Source organism: Aquarana catesbeiana, linkage group LG02 (genome assembly GCF_042186555.1).
Source record: "Aquarana catesbeiana isolate 2022-GZ linkage group LG02, ASM4218655v1, whole genome shotgun sequence".
Lineage (NCBI taxonomy): Eukaryota > Metazoa > Chordata > Amphibia > Anura > Ranidae > Aquarana > Aquarana catesbeiana.
Genome location: NC_133325.1, coordinates 563,216,137 through 563,240,850, shown reverse-complemented (window position 1 = coordinate 563,240,850; position 24,714 = coordinate 563,216,137). Strand labels below are relative to the sequence as shown.

At 43.7% G+C, this 24,714-nt stretch overlaps 1 protein-coding gene across 2 annotated transcripts in view; it reads right to left on the bottom strand.

Moving 5' to 3' along the window:
• The window catches only part of SYNRG (synergin gamma), a 130,220-nt gene that overhangs the window by 4,825 nt on the left and 100,681 nt on the right, over positions 1–24,714 (bottom strand). For both annotated transcript variants that reach the window (XM_073616056.1, XM_073616058.1), the window contains 5 exons: positions 22,732–22,889; positions 20,069–20,122; positions 12,142–12,238; positions 7,336–7,484; positions 5,069–5,179 (listed from right to left, as the gene is read on the bottom strand). In XM_073616056.1, coding sequence (XP_073472157.1) covers positions 5,069–5,179; positions 7,336–7,484; positions 12,142–12,238; positions 20,069–20,122; positions 22,732–22,889 — 569 coding nt within the window. The remainder of the gene's footprint in view (positions 1–5,068; positions 5,180–7,335; positions 7,485–12,141; positions 12,239–20,068; positions 20,123–22,731; positions 22,890–24,714) is intronic.

Genomic DNA, 24,714 nt, shown 5'->3' with positions numbered 1-24,714 from the left:
TCAAAAGGTGGCTTCTGAAGGACCAAAAGAACCAGGGTCAGATCCCACTGTGGTAGCTGAGAACACACCAGGGATGCCGCATGACAAACCCCTCAGAGAAAAGTATGAACCAAGGAGCATTGAAACAAGACCGCAAGGGCAGATCTGACCCTTAATGGTACTCAAGGCAAGCTTGTGCTCAAGGCCTCAATGGAAAAGGCCAAGATCCAAAAATGACATAAAGGGACACCTACAGCCTCGCACCACAGGATATATGCCTGCCAAGTGTGATGATAAATCCTACAAGAGGTACATTTAAAGACCTCCAGCATGCCAGGAATCACCAAGCATGACAGCCACCTGTCTCTCTGAAATTAGCTTTCAATAGCCAAGCCAGCGACGATAAGGCAGGGAGGAAAATCGGCCCATGGGACAGAAGATCGCACTTAGAAGCAACCACTAGGAAGTGTCCACTACCATCCGCACAATGTCAGTGTACCAGGGTTGACGAGGCCAATCTGAGGCAATCAGAAGGACCGGAATCCCTTTGGCCTCTATCCTGAGCAGCAGACGAGGGAGAAGCTTAAGAGAAGATGCACAAATTAAACTCCACGGCACCACCAAAGCATCCACCAAATGATCCCTTACTCTCACCACAAAGTGTGTCACTTAATGTTGAAACAGGATGCCAGGAGATCCATGTCCAGCATGCCAGACCGTAGAATGAGTTGTCAAAACACTCTCCCTGACCCAGTGCCTGACTACTTTGGGAATCTGCCTGTCAGTTTTGTCCAATAGGAATGTACACGGCAGAGAGAGCTGGTTCATGGAGCTCTGCCCACCAAAGGTTTCTGGCAGCTTCCAGCACCGCTGCTGCACTCCTTGTGCCGTCCTGATTTTTGACATAAGCAATTGTCCGATTGAAACCTGACTGGGTGCTTATGAAGAAGCTCTGTCCACTGATCTAGACATACTGTAGTCTAACCATTGGAAACTTCAAGACCTAAATCAGTAGTCAAGCCTGCTTCAGGATCCATCCGCCTTAAGCTCATCTCAGCTCCAGGATTCATCACCAGATGGACAGGCTGGCATCTGTAGGCTGGCATTCAAGTTCCGTGAAAGAAAGGACTCCCCAGCCAGAGGGTAGAGAGACTGGAGCCACTAGACCGGAGAGGTCCTGACCCCCCCGGACCAGCCTAATTTGATTGTCCAAGGACAAGGGAGACTTGTCCCCCTTGGAGAGGCTTCCCATCTGCCACAAAGATGGATACCATAAAGCCCTGAACCTGAAAGCAGGATCATAAGCAAACTCGCTTGCAGGACATCAGCAGTTGAATTGCCGACTGGAGCTTTTGGAGCTTATCCAGTGGAAGAAAACACTTTGGCCTGCGCAAAGTCAAACATCAGACCCAAACCAAATATTCCATCCTCCTGTCCAGGTCAGAGTGGCTCGTTTGAGGTACAGGACCCATCCAAACTCCTGCAGAGTGCACCTTGTGAGCGCCGTGTTGTCCATCAGTGCAGAATGGGTCTCAGCTTGGAGGAGAAGATTGTCCAATCACAACAATCCCCCATTGTCTCAGCAATGTCAGGATTGGAGCCAGCACCTTGGTAAATACCTAAGCAGTAGAGGCCAGACCAAAGGGGAGCACCACAAACTGGTAATGCCTGTCCCTGACCGCAAAGTGTATGAGGCATTGAGGAAGGGAGGCCACACCGAGCAGATGAATATATTTTGAAGTTCGGCCCCCTCGCAAAACAATTCAGGGACTTGAGGTCCAGGATGGGATGACTTCTACTTCCTTCGAAACCATAAACAGGATGGCGTAAAACACCCAAAACCTCTCCAGTTCCAGGACCAGAGTTGTCTCTTCTGGAAGGACCATCCCATAAAGAGCCTGCAAACAAGGAGGGAAGAACTGCAGACAGGAAGGAAGCAAACTGTCACATCGAGGATGGCATGTATGCAAGCTTAGCTTGTGAGGCCAAGCGTGTTTAGAGGCCCCAGGGAAACCTGAAGGGCTTGGAACTCTTGACCGAGTAACCTGGGGAACGGAAAGCCGTATCACCTTGAAAGGGAAGTTGGCCAAGGATTGTTCAGATGTCAGGTCTCTAGACCAATGCTGAAGCCAGAGAACATGGCAAAGTACCACTGCCAAAAAAGGGGAGCCTGGAAGGGATGAGAGCCACATCCAAGGATGCATTGCACCGGATCATAGGCTGTGGATCAGGTGGTCTGCCAGGTCCCTCTAAGACAGGGGAAAACTGTTGCTTACCCATTCCTTGGTATAGGAGCCAAGCCCACCCAGTGAGCGTCTGCTACATCGGAGCCACGCCAACATCGAGCGGAGTGCTCAGTCCACTATCCTAAACTTAAAGCGGGCAACAAACTCTGCGGGATCCTTAAAAGGGAGGAGACTCCTCCCCAGGAACGATGGACGAGATATAGGAAGATCCACGATAGGCGAGGACATCCCTACCCCTTCAGAAGGGTGTACCAAAAGGAAACAATTACCACCTCTGCAGCCCCAGAAGTACTCACAGTCTGCAATGTCTACCACACAGGTGCTTAACAGCGGAGCAGGATCAGCTACATGCTGAACGTGATGCCCCAGACAGCGTCCGCCCACCCCAAAGAAGCCTATGAATCAACATCAGTAGCGGGGGACAGGCATATAGTTGCTAGGTCAGGCGCGGGCTCTGTTGGCACTCGCATGACCATTAGGACTGGGGGAAGCCCCAATCCACCTTCTGTGCTGTCTCCAGCAGCCAAAGACCACTGGAGTTACTGCAGCTGCAGGGTACTACCCCTAACAGGCACATGCAGGGTCACCATCCCATCCTAAAGCGCCCCACCCATGGATCCCTCTGCATGTGTGTTTCTTTTGTACCTGTAAGCTTCAGTTACACAGCGCAGCAATGGAGGCCAGGGGAAAAGGGCTGAAGCCCAAAGTCAAAATGGCAGTCAGCCTGCCCGCAAAGCACTGCCCATCAAAAGGCATGGCATTGGGCTCAGTGGAATGACAGCAGGGAAGGGCAACTGCTCAAAAACAAGCGGACACTGCAGACCAATCCAGTAGGCTGAAAAGCCACAGCCTAAATTTCCGGGCAGCCCAAGTTTTTTTGTAGCAAATTTATTATAAAATATGGCAAATGAATACTTTGTATTTTTATATTCAGCCCGTAGGTGGAACTTTAGGCTTTTTTTCATATTTTTTTTACCTACTATTGAAAATTTCCTGTTTACAGAGCTCAGCTGGGGTTAAAATGTATGCATGTAAGTAAATGAGTAAGAGCAAGTACTCATTCCCCTCACTCTGTACCATTCCATCTAAGGTTTTAATCAAACAGCGCAAGCCTTATAGCAGTCAGATTTCAATGTGCTTACTCTTTAGATAATTCAGTGTTCAAGGAATCCTTTGTCATGTAATAAATGTTTATTTAAGGATGTGTACATAAAAAAAAAAAAGAATAGAAAAGAAAAACAAAATTTCGAATAAAAAAAGAAACATTTAGGCTCCATGCACACCGGGCTTTAAAAAAATGCTAGTTCCCTTGGCAGAAAAAATGCTTTTTTTTCTGCCAAGGGAACTAGTGTTTTTCTTTTTTACATAGTTTAGGCGAGCTTAAGGGAGTTTTGCATTTTTTCTGCCAGAAAGCGCAAACCAAAAGGGTTTTTTTCCGGCTCTAAAAGTTGAGCTCAAAATATGCCTGTAATTGTCCTAATGTGCATGGACACATAAGAGAACATTGAACTTCTTCTACAGACAAAACACAAAACTATGTAATGGCAGCAATTTTTAAGTCAGTGTACATGGTCCTTTAAAAGAAAATTTAAAGTCAAACTTTCCCATTAGTCAAATTTTCATATAGTTATCATGTGTGAGATGGGATATTAGGGTTCTAGTGGGGACAAATCTCTACTTTGTTTGGGGAGATTAGAACTCACTCCCTGTTGTTCCTTTAGATTGGGACATAAAAGGCAGTTTTGCCAATAGGGAGCAGACTACTAAAAACTTAAAATGATATTAAAGTTGTTTAAACAAGTGGCTGACAGGCAGGGTATTTATGGCAGAAGAGACCCTATTGGTCTCTTCTGCCATAAATGCATCCTTCTTCCTGTCAGCTGTCATGGTCATTGAGCCGCACATGTGCAGCCAAGCGAAAATTTACGGCCCTGACCTGTGTCGCAGCGATGTGACTCCTGTGCGCATGCATAGGAGTGGTGGCCTGGCCTATCAAATGACTGAAGGCACAGGACCCGGAAAGAAGACCGGGCGAAGATGGAAGTGCCGGGGCCCAGCCGGACCAGTCCCAACGCTGCGCTGAAGGACGCCACATGGAAGGTAAATCTGCTATAATGTACTAATATGCTATGCATATTAGCACATTATGGCATAACTCACCTGGAGGAGGCTTAAGAAAAAATATGTTTTATAATGGACTTCAGCAATATTACAGGCTCTAATCCTTCCACACACTACTCATAACTAAATGAATATGTTTTGACTGGAGTTCTGCTTTTAGCCCCTGTTCACACCAGTGCGACTTGTCATATGATTTGACGGTTCCAAATCACATGACAAGTCGCACCCCATTGCAACAGAACCATTCATATTGCCGCAAATCATTTTGCAGCGAATATGAAAAAGGTTCCTGCACTATTTTTTACAGATTTCGTAGTGACTTGTAAAGACTTCTGTTAAATGAAGTCGTAATGAAATCGGCAGTGCACATTGCACCAATGTGCGGCTTTGAAATCGCGCTGAAGTAGCGGTGTGAACCAGGGCTTAGAATGAGTTAGCATGCAAGTCAAGAAATGCATATGCTGTTTTTTATGGCAGTTGGCCCTTTAATGACAAGATACTGTATAAGATGACAGTATTTGTTTCCAATTCAGTGTAGCTGCAGTAAATGTATGTCAACCACATAGTTAACAATTCATAGATCTATGCATTTAATTCATAGATCTATGCATTCAACATAGTAACATGGGGCGGTGGCACAACTGCAACTCAATCCTAATTTTTTTTTTTTTTTTAAATGAGTATTTTTATGCATGTAATAAGCATAGACAATTTTAGCTTACCTTACTTCTGGAGTCTACATTTAGCAAGCAGACCCCACATGCCAGTTCATGAGCATTTTTGATTCCTGGTCGAAGCATACAGGAGGCAAAATCCAGTGCACTTTCGTCAGGCTGCAGAAAAAACATGCACAGTAAAGATTTTGTACAATATGGGGCACTAGCTTGGGTACAGATTGTAAAATGCTAAGTATTAACCGCTTGCTGACTGCGCTAAATCAGATTTACTGCTACAGGGTGGCCGCGCTGTGCAGAATCACATATATAGATGTCATTCTGCACTTCCAGGTAGGGGGCGCCCCGCTCCTGCTGTGATTTGAGCAGAAGCCGATCAGCGGATGCCAGCTAATGGATGTTTGCCAGCACCCACTGATCACTGAGGAGAGACACAGGACGACACAGGAGACAAGGCAGAGCTGTGTTCCTGACGGGGGGGAGAGGAAGTAATGGAAAAAGAAAATCTATCACTTCCCTTAGTAAAAGCACCACACAAAATACACACATACACTGGCTAGGCACACATTTAACCCTTTGATCACTCTAGCTGTTTAACCCCTTCCCAGCCAGCGTCATTAGTACAGTGACAGTGCATATTTTTAGCACTGATCACGGTATTCGTATCACTGGTTCCCACAAAGTGTCAAAAGTGTCAGAATGTCCGTCGCAATATTGCAGTCCCGCTACAAGTCGCTGATCGCCACCATTACTAGTATATATTAAAAAAATATATTCAGTATATATACACACCATAGTTTGCAGACGCTAATTTTTGCGCAAACCAATCAATATATGCTTGTTGTCATTTTTTTAACCAAAAATATGTAGCAGAATACATATTGGCCTAAACTTATGAAGAAATAAGATTTTTTCAATTTTTTTATTGGATATGTTTTATAGCAGAAAGTAAAAAAAAATTTTTTTTTTTTTAATTGGTCTTTTTTTGTCACAGTGGCGATCAAAAACCATGAAAAGAAAGTTCTATTTGTGGGGGAAAAAAAGACAAATTTTGTGTACAGCGTTGCATGACCGCGCAATTGTCAGTTAAAATAACGCAGTCCCGCATCGCAAACAAATGCGTGGTCATGAAGGGGGGTAAATCTCCTGGAGGTCAAGTGTCAAAAATGTAATGATACAATAGAATCCAAAGTGTGGTTGTGTGTCAGGACAGAACTTGTAAATCCCGAGCCCACATGGAGTACCCATGCCTTCAATGCCATTTTTCTAAATTTGTCATTTTTTTTTTAACTTTTCTATCAGTGTGTTTTCGATGGGCTGGCCAATTTTCCCTTGAAAAGCAGACAGTGAAGGCTAGCTACAGTGGCCTACAGGAGAGGGAAGGGGAGCTACATTGGCCTATAGGAGTTAATTTCGCCCTCTTAGTATCTCACAATATAAATCTGTGTGGCTGTTTTGTTAGCAGAGCACCAAGTTCCCCGTCCCCTGAAGAGCAGTAGGCAGGTTTCTATGAATATGTGTGCTCCTGAGCTGCTCACCATCCTGATCTAGGTAACAAGTTATTTTTCTGTGCAGCAACCCAGGATAACTGCAGTATGGAAGCAACTGGTAGTAATAGTAGGCTAAGTGTGTAAGTTTTACATTTAGGCTGTGGAAGTTAAACAAATAAGGTGTTAAATGTGTTACCCCAACATTTCATAGTCTTGATATATGTCTGTTGTACTATGTAATGTTAAAAAGTATCCTCTTCTTTTTGTATTGCTTCCTGTGTAAAATACCTGGAGATTCTGCCAGCCCACCATCTCTCCTACTTCAAACTGACCACGCTAGGCATGAAAGCACATCCATCCCTGTGTGGTCAGTTTCTGGCTGTGCTGGGCTTGCCTGTCCTCCAATGATCAGACTTCTGCTGACCCCCCCCCCCCCCCCCCCCGCACACACACACACAGCCATTCACTGGGAAGATCAGTGTATTGCTCTCTTTCTCCACCCCTAGCTCTCCAGAGATGATGTGTCCAACTATAAAGAAAGAAAAAAAAGGTATTTCTATTTTTTAGTATACACACACACACGCACACACACAAATGTTTTACCTTTCATTTCTATTTTTAACTTTGCAGCAGAATAAGTATAGATTAATGTGCAATGACTTAGAATGGAAAAAAAATGTATTACTGGCTTTTCATATTTATTTATAATCCTAATTACTTCAGAATCATTAAACCTTTGCACAGTTTGGTCATGGAATTTCACATTACATGTTTTCCCCAAAAATATTTAACTAGAGAAAAGTAATATTTAAAAGAAACTCTTACCATTAGAGAGGCGAGTGACATGAATCCTATTAGGTTATTCCAAAGTTTGTCAATCTCCCTCACTAAGTGCTGCAGTTTCTCACTGCACACTGCAGTGGACTTTATACCCAATTCTACTCGCTTGGTCACTCTGTACACCTCGATGACACCTGCACAAAATAAAATCACTATTACATTAACTAGATGTGACCATTGTTTTCTACAGACAACAAGCATGAGCACTAAAGCGGTAGTAAGTTCAGAAGCACAAATCCACACCAATCACAAGGCCACAAGGCTACTGTTTTTGCAGCTTTGTGCAGTCTGCATCCCTTCCAGCTGAAGCTGACGCCATATTTGCAGTTGTCTCCCCATTTCTCCTAATATTTACTTCCGCGCTTTCTCCTTTCTCAGTCATAATCTTGCGCATGCGCAAAAAACTATTACCCAATGCTTGTTTTCATTAACGGTTACCATAACCACATAGCCAATTGGATTGCACATGTGTTGAAGCATATTAGCAATGTTCACACCCTCGAGATGTAGCAAGTCACACTCTTGTGGGATTGCAATGCAATGCCCTGGAGTGATGTTGAGGGAGGCACGGCACCTGTATGTATAGACTGATGGCACAGTGAGTGTGATGTAAATCAGGGGCACAATGTGCATGAGCGAATTAGGTCAGTGCAAAAAACACTAGGCAAAATCTCCTGAACAGCGCAGGTTGTAATACTTTTAAAGACACCTACTTCTAAGAATGCTTTACATGGCACAAAGTAGGGCAGGAGAGTTCGCCAGTTACTTTAAGTCAGTTAGTACAAGGCATAATCTTCAACCCTGGAGCTAATAAATGCTTTGAGATAATTGATATATTTAACCTTAAAGTGTTACTAAACCCTGGACTCTGCATTCACTATATCTGATCTCCCACAGTACACAGAACATGGAAATGCAATTATTTTAGTAAATATAAACTGTTAAATACCTTTTCTCATTAGCAGTATAAAGCAGTTTTGTGACTTATATCAATGTCTGGTTAAAGCTTGTAGGAGGAGTTTTCATTCTCCTCTGACTGTCCTATGATGCTACAGGACCCCTGACCCTCTGTCTGGACAGGGCTGATTGGCCCCGTGCCGATCACATGCAATCCCCACCCCCCAAGAAAAAAAAAACATTTTCTAGCACTACACAATGCATATGCAGAGTGCCCCCAAGGCTCTGTACTATCAGGAGATGGATTGGGGACTGTGAAAGAGGGGGAGGATCAGAGGAGATAGGATCAAACAGCCTTTTTTACACAATGCGGAGGAATAACCCCTTTGATTCCACAGTGAGTAAAACAAGCATTCTTTACTGCATATACAGACTGATTTTACTGCTATGGGTTTAGTAACACTTTAGTGGGTTAGTTCAACTTTACCAAACAAATGCTTATGCAGGTAAAGGGCGCCTGTAAATAAAAACAATCTGTGCAGCTTTGACTAAAGGTGGATAATGCCCTTGCTATAGGTGTAGACCATTTACATACCTCTTGAAACCTGGCTACAAAAACTGCCAGAGGTGGCATCTCCACATACTGCCTTGTTGCTAGAACAGTTGCAATCATCACAGGAGTGAGCTGTCAAACCTCCACACATGCGCGGTTCACTGGCATAGATTCAGTTGTATCATTGCTAAACTCAGAGTCTGAGAGAGAGCTTGCATCTGTGATGGTGGGGACCAGAAGTAACGCCTTGGAGCATCTAAGTAATGACCTAGCCATGGCAGGACGTAGGGACGTCATCTCTAGGAGTCTTTGAGTCAGGCTTCAGGAAGTATGTAAATTACCTACACCCTTTTGAAAGGTCAAATACAGTGTATTGTCATTGAGTGTTTTAGTTATTATTTTAGTAAGAACATTATAGTAATTTTTATATGAACAACATAAATACATGATTATTCCTACAATTTTTTTGTTATTGTATTAAATGCAGAGATTTGTAGATGATTCACTAGAGGGAGTTCACAAGAAGCTCTGTGGTATCACTTTACTGAAAACCAAACAATATTTGAGATAGGACATCAGCCACACAGGAAGCCCATTGTTCTCAATGAGTCAGCCAACTCAAAAAGACCTTCATTGTGATAAGCAAAATCAAAACCAGAGTAGCACCGCAGAGCTGAAATTAAAGCCAGCTTATGTATGAATGCTGCACACTGATGAGCCAATCTCTTTGTCACTCTGTTCTCTAATTCTATCAGCATGCTTCTTACACTGCAGCACTCTTGATGGGCTCCTTGTGCTGCTTCTTCACCCTGGTCTCAGAGTTCTGCTGTACAGAATGTGATGTAGACAGCAAGGGGCTGATTCCATGTCAAATTGCTTACATTTACAAAAAAAATACATTCAATTACGTATTATTGAATAAAGAGCTGCATTTATGTATAAATGCAGCGCCACACTTTATTCCTTATTTATGTATATATCAGCCTGTAGTAAAGCTTCATTGTTCTAGTGTTATTGTTATTTATACCTCTGTAATGTAGGTGTTTGACATGCACTGGTCTTCCTTGCAGCTGCCAAACACTCTGCAACCCAACAAACCCCCAATACTTATTTCTAACTACAGGCTTCCCTTATTTGCCTGCAACTGCCCCCCACTTCCATCTGTCAACCAGACATAGCCTTCGTCTCACATGGATCCAGGTTTTTTTTGCCATAGGTTAGGCTGCATTCACACCTGTAGTGCATCACGAATGCACACAAAGTTTTATGATTTTGCCAGTGTTTATGAAACATGAGAAACAGTGATTGTGATGGTCACGATTGCAATGCCATTCATTACAGGCACCCAAAATGTGGCAAAACAGACCATGTTTTTTTCATGCACCAAAACGTGCAGTTAAAAAATGTGCAAGGCTATAATGTGAATGCAGCCCTACAGATGGAAGAAGAAGTAAGGCTGTGACAGTGGAGACTGCAATATAGTGACTTCAGCACAAAAGAGTGCTCTGTTTATTGCTCACACACTCATATCACAGTTGCTGGAAAGACAAAATAAAATAGCCAAGAAAAGGTTAAAATTATGTATTTGCAGTTTATATTTTTGCTCAAAATTGGATAACTGCTGCTGTGTGTTGCCATGCAATACCCTTTATATTTTAATTTTGTTTTTATTATTATTATTTCTATTTTATTGTGTATTTCCAGTGGTCTCCATCTACAAAGAGGTGCAGGAGTTGATGCCGGAGTCGTCCCTATAGCAATGACTGCCCAGTGTCTCTTCTGGTTGGTGGTGGCTATGCATTGATGTCAGAGTCATGACGTCACACGCTACCGGTGCCATCTGTAGTGCGCATGCGTGCATAGGTGGCGTGTCCCGGGCCACCATGTTTGTTTATCCTGCCTCTAGTTTGGCAGTGGGAATGATGGCCAGGTGCGATCAGCTTTAGGGAAGTCAGTGTATAGGGGGATGGGGCTCTTCTGCCCCCTGCATGGAGTGCACTACGGGTAACCTGGGGACAACCCCTCTATTCAGCAGATAGCTGCCATAACCCCGGTATCCTCGTAAACAGCAGGCGGTGTGCTGCTAGATCCCTTTTATAGGGGTCGGTAGCGGCAGAGACGATCGCGTCCTCTCCTCTCAACAGCCTGGAGCCAAGTGAAGGAAAGATGGCCCCCCACTTGGCTCCATACCATTGGATGGCGGAAGCGACATCAAGCGTCCCTTCCGCCCAATGGTCTTAAAGGGGATTTTTTTTTTTTTTTAAAAGACATTTGTTTTTATTGCATTTTAGTGTAAATGTGAGATCTGAGGTCTTTTTGACCCCAGATCTCACATTAAAGAGGTCCTGTCATGCTTTTTTTTCTATTACAAGGGATGTTTACATTCCTTGTACTAGGCATAAAAGTGACTCAATTTTTTTTTTTAAAGGACAATGTAAAAATAAAAAATAAAAAGTAAAATAAATAATAAAATAAAAAATCATTTTTAAAGTACCCCGTCCCGCCGAGCTTGCGTGCAGAAGTGAATGCATACACAAGTCGCGCCCACATATGAAAACGGTGTTCAAACCACACATGTGAGGTATCATTAGAGCGAGAGCAATAATTCTAGCACTACATCCCCTCTGTAACCCAAAACTGGTAACTTGTAGAAAATTTTAAACGTCGCCTATAGAGATTTTTAAGGGTCAAAGTTTGTCGCTATTCCACGAGCGGGCGCAATATTGAACCATGACATGTTGGGTATCAATTTACTCGGCGTACCATTATTTTTTACAATATAAAAAAAGATTGGGCTAACTTTTCTGTTGTCTTATTTTTGCATTCAACAAAGTGTATTTTTTTCCCAAAAAAAATTGCGCTTGTAAAACCACTGCGCAAATACGGTGTGACAAAGTATTGCAAAGACTGCCATTTTATTCTCTAGGGCGTCTGAAAAAAAAAATTATATTATAATATATATATATATATATATATATATATATATATATATATATATATATATATATATATATATATATATATGTTTGGGGTTCCAAGTAATTTTCTAGCATAAAAAAAAAAAAAAAAAAAGATTTTAACTTGTAAACACCAAGTCTGAAAAATAGGCTCAGTTCTTTACGTAGTTAAAAGATAAAGAGGTTGCATACTCCGTAAGTGATTAAATAAGCTTAAAAACTGAAAGTTTAAAAACACTAATTCCAGACCATGTTAATTCGTTTAGAGAAACAATGGAAATTGGACAGGCCATACATAGAGGCATACCACAAATCCCATTAAAAATAAACAAATCATAGCCACATGGATAGTGGTAAGAATAATTAAAGTTACAGAATACATACCTAATAAATATTCCATTCCGTGTGCCGATCGGATAACTTCTGTACAGACTGCTGAACTGCTAATTCCATTGAGAGCATCATTTGCCTTTTTGATGACCTAAAAAAAACAGGCACAGTGTGTTTAAATACACTTGTAGGTATCTTAATAAATCAACCTGTCACACGTATGGTGCATGTCACAGCTGGAGAATTATTTCAGGAGTCTGCACTATTAGTGAGACCCTGAGCAGCTCATTTACTGGAAAATCTAGAAGAAGAATGATTACTATTGCCATAATGACTGTTATTTTCAGCAATAAAAGCAAGTGAGGACTAAAAACAACGTACATTTTGGCAAACATCACATGCAAGCTTTAGGAGAATAGACTCTGCAGACAATTCTCTGTAGGTTAAAACACAGTGTGCAGTTTGGTAAAATGTTTGTTTAATGTAAGTTTCATACCCGTAGTAGGCCTTTTGGGCCTCACCACAAGCCTGGTTGAAAAACGCTCAGTCTCTGTCCAGCTTTATTGTCAGGACAGGTCAGCAGTTAGTTGCTTGTCCCTCCATCACAGGAGCGAGCAGCGTAGGCGAAAGTCAAGGCCAGACCACTGAAATCACCCAGGGGGTGAGGCCAGCGTGTGCACACACGCTTCTTCTCTAGGGCTTTGCTGATAACAGGGAGAATACATGAATGGGGAATGTCAGCAGTAAAGCCCTTGAGAAACCTGTGAGCAGGCTGGTTTGCATGTTCTCCATGTGCTTGCATGGGTTTCCTTATGGTACTTTGGTTTCCACCAAAAATATGCAGTTTTAACATTTGGCTCCTGTCTGTCCAGCATGTCCTGTACCTTTAAAGAGGTTGTATAGCTTCCTTTATGATTTGTACCTATAGGTAAGCCATAAGGCTTACCGTATATACTCGAGTATAAGTCGATCCGAATATAAGCCAAGGCACCTACTTTTACCACAAAAAACTTATTGACTCGAGTATAAGCCGTAGGTGAAAAATGCAGCAGCTACTGTAAGTGGAAAAAGAGGGTCAACAATGCCCATTTGCAGCTGCATGCCTCACTGTGTCCATTGCATGCCTTCCCTGTGTCCATTGCATGCCTTCCCTGTGTCCATTGCATGCCTTCCCTGTGTCCATTGCATGCCTTCCCTGTGTCTATTGCATGTCTTCCCTGTGTCCACTGCATGCCTTCCCTGTGTCCATTGCATGCCTTCCCTGTGTCCACTGCATGCCTTCCCTGTGTCCACTGCATGCCTTCCCTGTGTCCATTGCATGCCTTCCCTGTGTCCATTGCATGCCTTCCCTGTGTCCAGTGCCCTGTGTCGATCTGCCTACCTGATCAGCCTGTGTCATGCAGTCAGACGGCGGCCATCCAGTGTACAAAAGCGGAGCCTCCTCCTCGTCCTTGTCTGCGATAGGCAAAACACTCAGTTTCCCAACAGTCAGTGTTTCACCTATCATGGACATCCTCTCGTCCTTGTCCGTGGGATGAGGACGAGAGGACGTCCCTGATTGGCGGAACACTGACTCACTGCTGGGAAACTGGGTGTTCCCCTATCATGGACGAGGAGGAGGCGCGGCTTTTGTACACTGGTTGGCTGCCGTCTGAGCATGACACGGGCTGATCAGGTATGCAGAGATGGCAGTGACTTGAGTATAAGCCGAGGGGGGCACTTTCAGCACAAAAAAATGTGCTGGAAAAACTCAGCTTATACTCGAGTATATACAGTACCTATAGGTACTGTAAATATCTCCTAAACATGCGCAGTTTAGGAGATATTTAGGGCACTTTAACACTGGGGCGTCAGCGATAAAGCACTTGAGCTTTTACACTGGGGTGGCAGAGGAGGCGTTTTTCAGGTGCTCGACAAGCGCTACTTTTAGCCCTTTAGCGCCTGAAAACCGCCTCAGTAGGATGCATACTAGCACATTATGCCTTCACTTTGCAGGGAAGAAAAAGGGGAAAACCCCCCCCGAAGTTTACTTCCTCTAAGTAGGAGTGTGCTCCCTCCAGGCACATCCACCCTTGATCTATCCATTGCTATATGTGCTCCAATTTGGAGACTCTCACAACTATAAAGTTAGGACCGCAGTATACAGACGTGGGCACTGTGGCTTACACATATATTTGCAAATGTGTGCAACTAACCCTTTGTCTTTAACACAAATTGTTAGACAGGGACAATTAGTTTTTTTTGAAGGCTAGCTGGTAAATGTGATAGGAAATATTTGTTTATGATCCTGTTTAAATTGTCCCTAGTATGTGTATGTATGCATTAGAGGCAGGGACCTTAGATAGTAAGCTTCTTGAGGGCAGGGAGGTGAATGTGCAATATGTAAAGCAATGTGTATACTGTCAGTGCTATATACATACACTCACCGGCCACTTTATTAGGTACACCTGCTCAATTGCTTTGTAACATAAATTGCTAATCAGCCAATAATATGACAGCAGCTCAATGCATTTAGGCATCTAGACGTAGTGAAAACGACCTGCTGAAGTGAAACCGAGCATCAGAATGGGGAAGAAAGGGATTCAAGTGACTTTGAACATAGCATGGGTGTTGGTGCTAGATGGACTGCTCTGAGTATTTCAAAAACTGCTACTGGGATTTTCACGCAAAACCATCTCTAGGGTTTATAGAGAATGGTCCGAAAAAGAGAAAATATCCAGTGAGCAGCAGTTGTGTGGACGAAAATGCCTCATTGATGTCAGCGGACAATGGGCAGACTGGTTTGAGATGATAGAAAGGCAACAGTAACTCAAGTAATCACTCGTTACCAAGGTATGCAGAATACCATCTCTGAATGCACAACACATCGAACCTTGAAGCAGATGGGCTTGAAGAAGACATTGAACCTTGCAGAAGACCACACCGGGTGCCACTCCTGTCTGCTAAGAACAGGAAACTGAGGCTACAAATCGCACAGGTTTACCAAAATTGGACAATAGAAGATTGGAAAAAAATTGCCTGGTCTGATGAGTCTCGATTTCAGATGCAAAATTCAGATGGTAGGGTCAGAATTTTGCGTAAAACAACATGAAAGCATGGATCCCTCCTGCCTTGTATCAACGGTTCAGGCTGGTGGTGGTGTAATGGTGCGGGGGATATTTTCTTGGCAAACTTTGGGTCCCTTAGTACCAACTGAGCATCGTTTAAACGTCACAGCCTACCTGAGTATCGTTGCTGACCAGGTCAATCCCTTTATGACTAGTGTATCCATCTGCTGAGCAGGAGAATGCACCATGTCACAAAGCTCAAATCATCTCAAACTGGTTTCTTGAACATGACAATGGCGGTCACTGTACTCCAATGGCCACCAGATCTCAATCCAATAGAACACCTTGGGATGTGGTGGAGATTTGCATCATGGAAGTGCAGTCGATAAATCTGCAGCAACTGCGTGATGCTATCATGTCAATATGGACCAAAATCTCTGAGGAATGTTTCCAACATCTTGTTGAATTTATGCCACGAAGAACTAAGGGAGTTCTGAAGGCAAAAGGGGGTCCAACCGGGTACTAGCAAGGTGTACCTAATAAAGTGGCCGATGCGTGTAAATACCTGTAATAAATACTATAGGCGCCAACTTGGAAGAAGAGTCAATTCATTAATTATAACTAACTGTATATATGAACTATTTTTATTTTCATAATGTTTTTCTATAGCTTTACCATGTGAAGTTACTGCATATGTATAAGACCTGTGGATGAAATTGAAACCACTACTCTAAGCTACTTTAAATTCAGGGACTCAAGCTTGAGACTCAAAAAAGGGAAAAAAAACTGTCACTATCTGGATGTGCCATTTCCTACAGAGAGGATGCTTTGAGAAGGAAGGGTGGATCATAGCTTTACATAGCCTCTATACATAAAAAGAGCTTGCTACAGGCTAGTCACTGTGGTTAAGAAGTCAAAGCAATGTACTTCTCTATAGTATTTGTCCCTTTGTGTGTTATTTGGCATGGATATATTTGACAGAACAGTGTAACTATGTGGACATGCTCAAAAAAAAAATTGGATTCACAAAGCTTTAAACACCATGACCACACATTGGTGCCAATAAAACTCAATAGTTTATTACAAAAATCTATAAAATTTACAGCAACACAGAGGGAGCAAATCTTAATAAGTTTCATGCAGATGGGCACTTAATCATAACCAACAAACAAGTGTACTGTATATTATGAATAAGTGCCTGTCGGCGTGAAACACGTTAACATTTGCTCTCTGTAAGTTGCAGCATTTAGTGGACTTTTCAGTTTGGGAATAAACTTTATCTTATTGGAACCAGTGTGCGGTCATTCACCTTTTGCTTCTGATGTACTACTGTACCTGCCAGCTTTGGGGTTTGGAGTGGCAATGGACCGACCTGGAACAGTGTATGGTGCTTTAAGACTTTCAGCTTAAGGCACTGTTCAAGTTTCGCTGTCAACAAAAAAAACAAAAACGTACTTTTTTGAAAAGAAGGACTCTTATGCCCTGTACACACGGTCGGATTTTCCGATGGAAAATGTGTGATAGGACCTTGTTGTCGGAAATTCTGACCGTGTGTAAGCTCCATCACACATTTTCCATCGGATTTTCCGACACACAAAGTTTGAGAGCAGGATATAAAATTTTCCGACAACAAAATCCGTTGTCGGAAATTCCGATCGTGTGTACACAAATCTGACGGACAAAGTGCCACGCATGCTCAGAATAAATAAAGAGATGAAAGCTATTGGCCACTGCCCCGTTTATAGTCCCGACGTACGTGTTTTACGTCACCGCGTTTAGAACGATCGGATTTTCCAACAACTTTGTGTGACCGTGTGTATGCAAGACAAGTTTGAGCCAACATCCGTCGGAAAAAATCCTAGGATTTCGTTGTCGGAATGTCCGAACAAAGTCCGACCGTGTGTACGGGGCATAAGTCTGGTGTGTCATCTTTGTGAAATGAACCTTTATAAGCTGACAGACCATTGGTTAAGGAATTAGACACGTGAGTGGATCGTTTTCTAGAATGACAAGCTTTGCACCGCAGGCTGAGATTAACCTAAAAGCAGGTTGTGTAAACTCCTGCTTACTTGCAATATACTAAATTATATTTAACACAATTATGGGACATGAGAAAACCATTCTAATTTTCAAAAACAAATCTTATAGGAGGTTCAGACTTCAGAAGAAAAGCTGGTATATTTGTAAAATGTAACATTTTTAAAGTGTTACTAAACACACAACAGTAAAATCTGTCTGTATATGCAGAACAGCATGTTTGTTATACTCACTGTGGAGCTTAAGGGGTTAATCCTCTGCATTGTGTAAAAAGGCTCTTTGATACTCCCCTGGCAAGGCCAGATAAGACACAGTGAGGGTAGTACTGCTGCACACGCTCAGTTTGGTCTCTATTGCTGAAGAGACCATTTCCTTGTTGATCAGAGCTAGCCAGGTCACACGATATTGACATGTGGGCGTGTATACAGATCCTAAATGACAGCCCAGCCCTTCCCTCCTCCTCCATGCCCAGTAAGACCCCTATCACACTGCCACTGCTCCACGTTAGCGATAAAGCGCCGCTAGATGAACTGTTTTCATATTACTGGGTTTAGTAACGCTTTAAGTTTACCTAAGAGCCTTTGTACATATGCCGCTATGCGCCACAATTACTCCCGCCAACTTCAAGTCACTAAACATAGTGATGATGTAGGGATTAGTGGGAAGGCCCATATAATGTGAAGTGTCAGTTTGTGAAGAATCTTCAGAAATAAAGCAGCAATAAGCAGTATGGGTAGCATCCAAGGTGAATAAATAAATTTTTTTACAGGGGGCAGTCGCGTCGCTAGGGGGTGGCTATTGGGGCTACTGCCCCGAGGCTGGGGCCCATAGCCCGGAGTCTCTAATCCCTTTCCAGAATAGAGGGGATAGGGGCGGAATGAGCCGGGGTAGCGCTGGCTTCGGCTCCGCCCCCGCCTCCACTCTTGGTCACTGGTTGCTAGAGCCACCTAGCGTCTAGCAACCAGCGATGTCACGGCCGCAACTCCCTTCCTGCCCACTGTGCCCAGCATTCAAAGTGGAAGAGGATTACACTTCCTCCTCCTCCGCGCCAGTGCTCCTGGGGCCTGGCCTGCGACTCCTGGACTGGAGCGTCCCGCTACCCTGAGGAGCATCCCCGTTGCCTCCCAGAGCCTGCACTCCTCCAACCTCCTCTCCCAGCTCGCTATGATTGGAACAGGAAGAAAACAGGTGAGCCGAGGACGGGCGGGAGGTGGGTGGATGACACAAGCCTACTCACACAGACTGGCTGGGACAGTAGGGACTGCAGGCAGGGCTAGGGGGTCTCTCATCCACCCACCTCTCTTTCACCCCTTTTCATCCACCCCCTCTCTCTCACCCTAATGTGTAGGGAGGCTCTCTGGGGACCCTGATGTATAGGGGGGGCGCTCTGGGGACCCTGATGTATAGGGGGGGCGCTCTGGGGACCCTGATGTATAGGGGGGGCGCTCTGGGGACCCTGATGTATAGGGGGGGCGCTCTGGGGACCCTGATGTATAGGGGGGCGCTCTGGGGACCCTGATGTATAGGGGGGCGCTCTGGGGACCCTGATGTATAGGGGGGCGCTCTGGGGACCCTGATGTATAGGGGGGCGCTCTGGGGACCCTGATGTATAGGGGGGCGCTCTGGGGACCCTGATGTATAGGGGGGCGCTCTGGGGACCCTGATGTATAGGGGGGCGCTCTGGGGACCCTGATGTATAGGGGGGCTCTCTGGGGACCCTGATGTATAGGGGGGCGCTCTGGGGACCCTGATGTATAGGGGGGCTCTCTGGGGACCCTGATGTATAGGGGGGCTCTCTGGGGACCCTGATGTATAGGGGGGCTCTCTGGGGACCCTGATGTATAGGGGGGCTCTCTGGGGACCCTGATGTATAGGGGGGCTCTCTGGGGACCCTGATGTATAGGGGGGCTCTCTGGGGACCCTGATGTATAGGGGGGAGGCTCTCTAGGAACCCTGATGTAAGGGGGGGGAGGCTCTCTGGTCCCAGGCAAAGTGCACTTGGTATCACCCCCCCCCCGGAACAGGAGCCGACACTACAGAGGAAGCATTGGCTTATGTTCACTCTGATGCTCTGGGATTGTGGGTCAGCAACCTGTTGATCATGATCTGGGCTTGCCTCTGGGCACTCCCAGAGCTGGTTTGAGGTCGCAGGTCCCATGTTGAACACCCCTGTAGGCAGAAAATTATATTGTATATATATATATATATATATACACATACACACACACACACACACACATACACATATATATATATATATATATATATATATACATATATATATATATATATGTACATACATACATACATACATACATATATATATATATATATATATATATATATATATATATATATATATATATATATATATATCTATCTATATATATCAAAACTGGTTTAGAGGCACTCACGGGTCTTGCAGAGGAGGAAGACCGAAAACAGCAGTGTTTTTATTGTCAACATTTTGATGAAGCTCAGTCCATTTTTCTCAAGATGGACTGAGCTTCATTATATTGTTGACAATAAAAACACTGCTGTTTTCAGTCTTCCTCCTCTGCAAGACCCGTGAGTGCCTCTAAACCAGTTTTGGATTTATATGGATTTCTTTGTGGTGAGCACCTAGGCATTTACTACAAGCATACATTGCTGTGGATCCCCTTGGAACTGTTATATATATATATATATATATATATATATATACAGTACATATTTTATATACTGTACACATGCATGCATAGACACCAAGACAAATATGTTTGTTGTCCATAGCGATCACCTGTTTTTGTTTTTTGTGGTGTAAAAGCAGTTGTTCAACTGGCCGCTGTGAACAAGTGCTTTTCTGGTCTTTTTTTAATCAGCCCCATTATATAAAAGACATAATAAACTCTCCTTACCTGCAGAGCACTTTCCAAACAACGCTGCCATTCATATGCATACCTTTCACTCTCCTAAAAGTAAAGTACCAGAATTATTAGGTAGTCATCAGAGATAGAATACACAATAAAGACAAATGCCGAATATAATGAATTAGGATTTCCACCTGAAGTTAATTACTGTATCACGTCACCTCGTAAAGTCTTATATGTTAACATTACGATTTTAAACTCTATATAATTATAATTCCCACTTGGGACTCTTGTACAAAAAAATGTATGTAACTATAAACATTTTGGCACAAGATACACCCCTGAGGATGCACATTAACCTACGTTACCCTTTATGTTAAAAGCAAGCTTTAAAGACTTTATTTGGATAGAGTACAGGGGGGTTATAACCTCTGCCATTTTTATTTTTCCATCTGTGTGACGTTGGGGAGATTTCACTTTTTGTCCAATAGCCAAAAAAGTGAGAGGAAATCCCTCTAAAATGAAAAAATCTCCGGTTGTCACCAGAACTCGTTTCCCCATTCAAAGAATTCCCACCCATTCCTATTCTGGTGACAATTCGAAACTAGGCATTTTCTTTTACTTTAACTCTTGGTGACAAGGATAAATCAGACAAATAAGAGGGTGAATCTCACCAACAGTGTCCTAATCCCTCTCCACTCTATCGAAAACTAAAATAAAGTTTTATATTTAGTTATACTTTAACTAGTTCAGCTCTTTGGATGTACTACGTACAGTATGTCCAAAAAGTGAAAAGTAAAGTACAAGCTGGTACTGGCTGTAAAGTAAATGTAATCTGGCTGTAAAGCTGCTTATCCTTTTCAAGGTGTGGACAGCCTGGCTTCCTTCCCATTCCTTCCTCGATCTCCTCTGCCTGGAATGAAACCATAAGCGGTTACATGTTTTGGAGGGAAGGGGAGACATATGGGTATTAGACCACCAATATCTCTATGAATTGGGTAGGAGAGATAAAGACAGCACTATCCGGAACTCAATGAGGGTGTGGAGCCTCCAGTCAAACAGTGTCGAGCCAATGTAAAGGCTAAACAGTTTATTATCCAGGTACTGCCCTGCCCACTCCCCGCCCTCATCTGCAAGAGCTTTAAACGCGTCATCACAGCAACAAGCTTCTCCTGCGTTCCAGGCTGGTTTGACTGGCAGGCCCCTTGTGTCTGGCCCTTCCGCCCTGACATCGCGGTGACGTCACACGGGAGAAGCTGGCAGACTCTGGCTTGGCCCCCAGCATCCACAATCACACACCATAGGCGTTTTGTATGGTAACGGCGGATCATTCCAATCCTTCTGCCCACCTTCATCCATCTACACTGGCCTAGTATCGTAAGTACTGTAATCTATTTCCAATAAACTGTTTAGCCTTTACATCGACTTGGCACTGTTTGACTTGAGGCTCCACAGCCTCACTGAGTTCCAGATAGCGATGTCTTTATCTCTCCTTCCCAATTCAGTCACTTCATGTGTTTTTATGACGGCTGCATCGGATTGGCTCTGGGGGCAGTAGACAGCGAGTTCCCCCATAGGGTCAGTGCCTGGAACATTGTGTTCTAATATCTCCATGAAGAGTGTCTGTCACCTGCCCAATGCGATCACATGGAGGTTTGTTAGCCCTTTGTGATAGCAATAAAGTTAAATTAAAAAAATAAATAAAAAGTACTCCCACTGCCCTGCACAAGCAAAACACATGCACATGGTGCACAAGTGTATGTAAACCGCGATTGCACCACACATGCGAAGTATCACCACAAATGTCAGAGCTTACAGTTAATTCTAAACTATTATTCTGTAAATTATTTTAAAGATTTTGAGTACCATAGTTTTTGTGATATCATGGGTGAAAGCAATTGTAAGGCTTGACACGTTTGGTATCTATTTACTCAACTCAACCTAATTTTTATATTTTACCAAAACGTAGGTATAACATTGTGCGTGTCTGCACTAAAATGCATTTTATTATATTTTTTTGTTCCTGGGGTTTTAAGGATTTTAAAGCCACAAATATAGATTCGTACATGTGGTCAAAAAAAAGAAAAAAATTAGATCTACTGCAGAAGTGGTTAATACAAAGCTGGTATAGTACTATATGAAGTGCAGCTGAGTTTTATTTTCTACACAGTTCAGCTATATTACACTGGTCATCACAGCATACATTAGAAATGTGCACTAACATGGTATGTAGGTTTCAAATTCAAAATGTGTGGGAACTAAAAAATTACAACATGGGTTCTTAAAGATGCGCAAAATGTAAAGATGACACTCTAGACCAATGTTTCTCAACCTTTTCAACACAGAGGAACCCTTGAAATAATGTTCTGGTCTCAGGAAACCCCTGCTAAAAATGACTATATCTACAACTCATGATATGTTAGTGTGATGGTCAGTGGGAAGAATGTTCCTTACACTTGTGGTCACTGGGAAGAATTCCCCCTTACAGATAGCAAAAAAGATCAATGGTATCAGTGGAAACTTATCTAAGAAGCAGAAATTCCTTATTCTTCAAGTAACCCCTAGAAACCTTTGGAGGAACCCTAGGGTCCCATGGAACCCTGGTTGAGAAACCCTGCTCTAGATCCATATAACAACCTGCAAAATGAGTACCGGTGATCAATCCCAAAGATGCATACCATTTTACTGCATCAGTCGACATATAACCTTACCTCAACTTCTCCTGTGAGATCTTTGTACTTGTCTCTAATCACAGGTAAGGCGGGCTTCTCAGTAACAGTGTGAGACCTATCTCTGAATGCTGGCTCTGCAGCAGGTGGAGTTTTAGAGATTTCTTTATCCCCAAGGCTAAGGCTTCTCTTATGGGATCCTGTGGAAAAACACAGTTTTCAGGAATCATGTCATGAACGAATGAAAGCTTCTACAACACTAGGCAAGGAAAGATGGAAAGGTGATCCCACCACTGGTAACCCCCCAGAGAGATAGGATGCCAGAAGAGGACTACACTCTTATGACTAAGGACTTCTAAAATTATAGTTACAGGTCTTGTCCCCCCCCCCAGCCTGTGGCTGGACAGTAAAAGGAAAAGCAGCAGTCTGACAAGCTCATCTTTCTGCTTACTCCTCCTGCCAGAATATTCCTTGTTAGCACATAAGCACAACAGACTGGCTACTTATTCTGCTTTTCCCTCTCCCAGTCTGCTGTATAGGAGATTGCCATGTCAAATTCCGGTACTTACACTGCTTGAATTGTAAAAATACATTTAACAATCAGTAGCTTAATTACCATATTTATCGGCGTATAACACGCACTTTTTTCCCCTTAAAATCAGGGGAAAATCGCAGGCGCATGTTATACGCCAATCCCCTGCGATCCCGAGCTGTCACATTTTCAAAATCGCCGACCGCGATTTGAAAATGGCGCCGCCGGCGCCGAAATACACAGAGCCGGTCCTCGGCTCTTCTCGGCGGCTCTCGTTCACTTTCGGCTCCACTCGTAGTCCCGAGCGGAGCTATCCGAACCTACTCGGCTAGGTTCGGATAGCTCCGCTCGGGACTACGAGTGGAGCCGAAAGTGAACAAGAGCCGCCGAGAAGAGCCGAGGACCGGCTCTGTGTATTTTGGCGCCGGCGGCGCCATTTTCAAATCGCGGTCGGCGATTTTGAAGCCCAGAATGGCAGGGATCACTGGGGCAAGGCTGCACTGACAAGGCTGCACTGGGGAAGGCTGCACTGACAAGGCTGCACTGGGGAAGGCTGCACTGACAAGGCTGCACTGGGGAAGGCTGCACTGACAAGGCTGCACCGGGGAAGGCTGCACTGACAAGGCTGCACCGGGGAAGGCTGCAATAGGAAGGCTGCACTGGGGAAGGCTGCACTGGGGAAGGCTGCACTGGGGAAGGCTGCACTGGGGAAGGCTGCACTGGGGAAGGCTGCACCGGCAAGGCTGCACTGGGGAAGGCTGCACTGACAAGGCTGCACTGGGGAAGGCTGCACTGACAAGGCTGCACTGGGGAAGGCTGCACTGACAAGGCTGCACTGACAAGGCTGCAATGATGGGCATTTAAATGTAAGTTTTTTTCCCTTCAACTTCCCTCCTAAAAGTTTTTTTTTCCTTAAAATTCCCTCCTAAATTGGGGTGCGTGTTATACGCCGGTGTGTGTTATACGCTGATAAATACGGTATGTGTGCATTAAAAGAGAAGAAAAAAATGTCTCAAAAATTACCTTGTGAATTATTCACTGTAACTAGTTGAAAAGTTCACATACAGCTTTTTTTTTTTTTCTTTAATTGCAAGCACGAAACGTCGAGTCTATACAAATATCTCATATTCAAACTATATGTACCATAAACTGAATTTAAAATGTTCCCACGGGGGGAATCTTGGGTAATATGACTTCCGGCACAGTGGCACTTCCTTACTAGAACTACCTTTTTACTTCTACCTTCTGTGGGCATGGGTTTTAGATGATTATTAGATCAATTCATTGCTTATAAAGGTGGTCTTTACTGAAATGACATATGAACTGGGGCCGTGCCCAGGTGGTGAATGGTGAAAAAAAGAATCCTCAGTGTGCTCTAGTGTACAGTACTGAAAATCTTACTGTAAATTCATGCTCAATATTTTAAAATGGGTCTAAATTAAAGTGGACTGTGGTGAAGTATGGTGGGACATCCTGTTAGTTCTTTAGAGCTG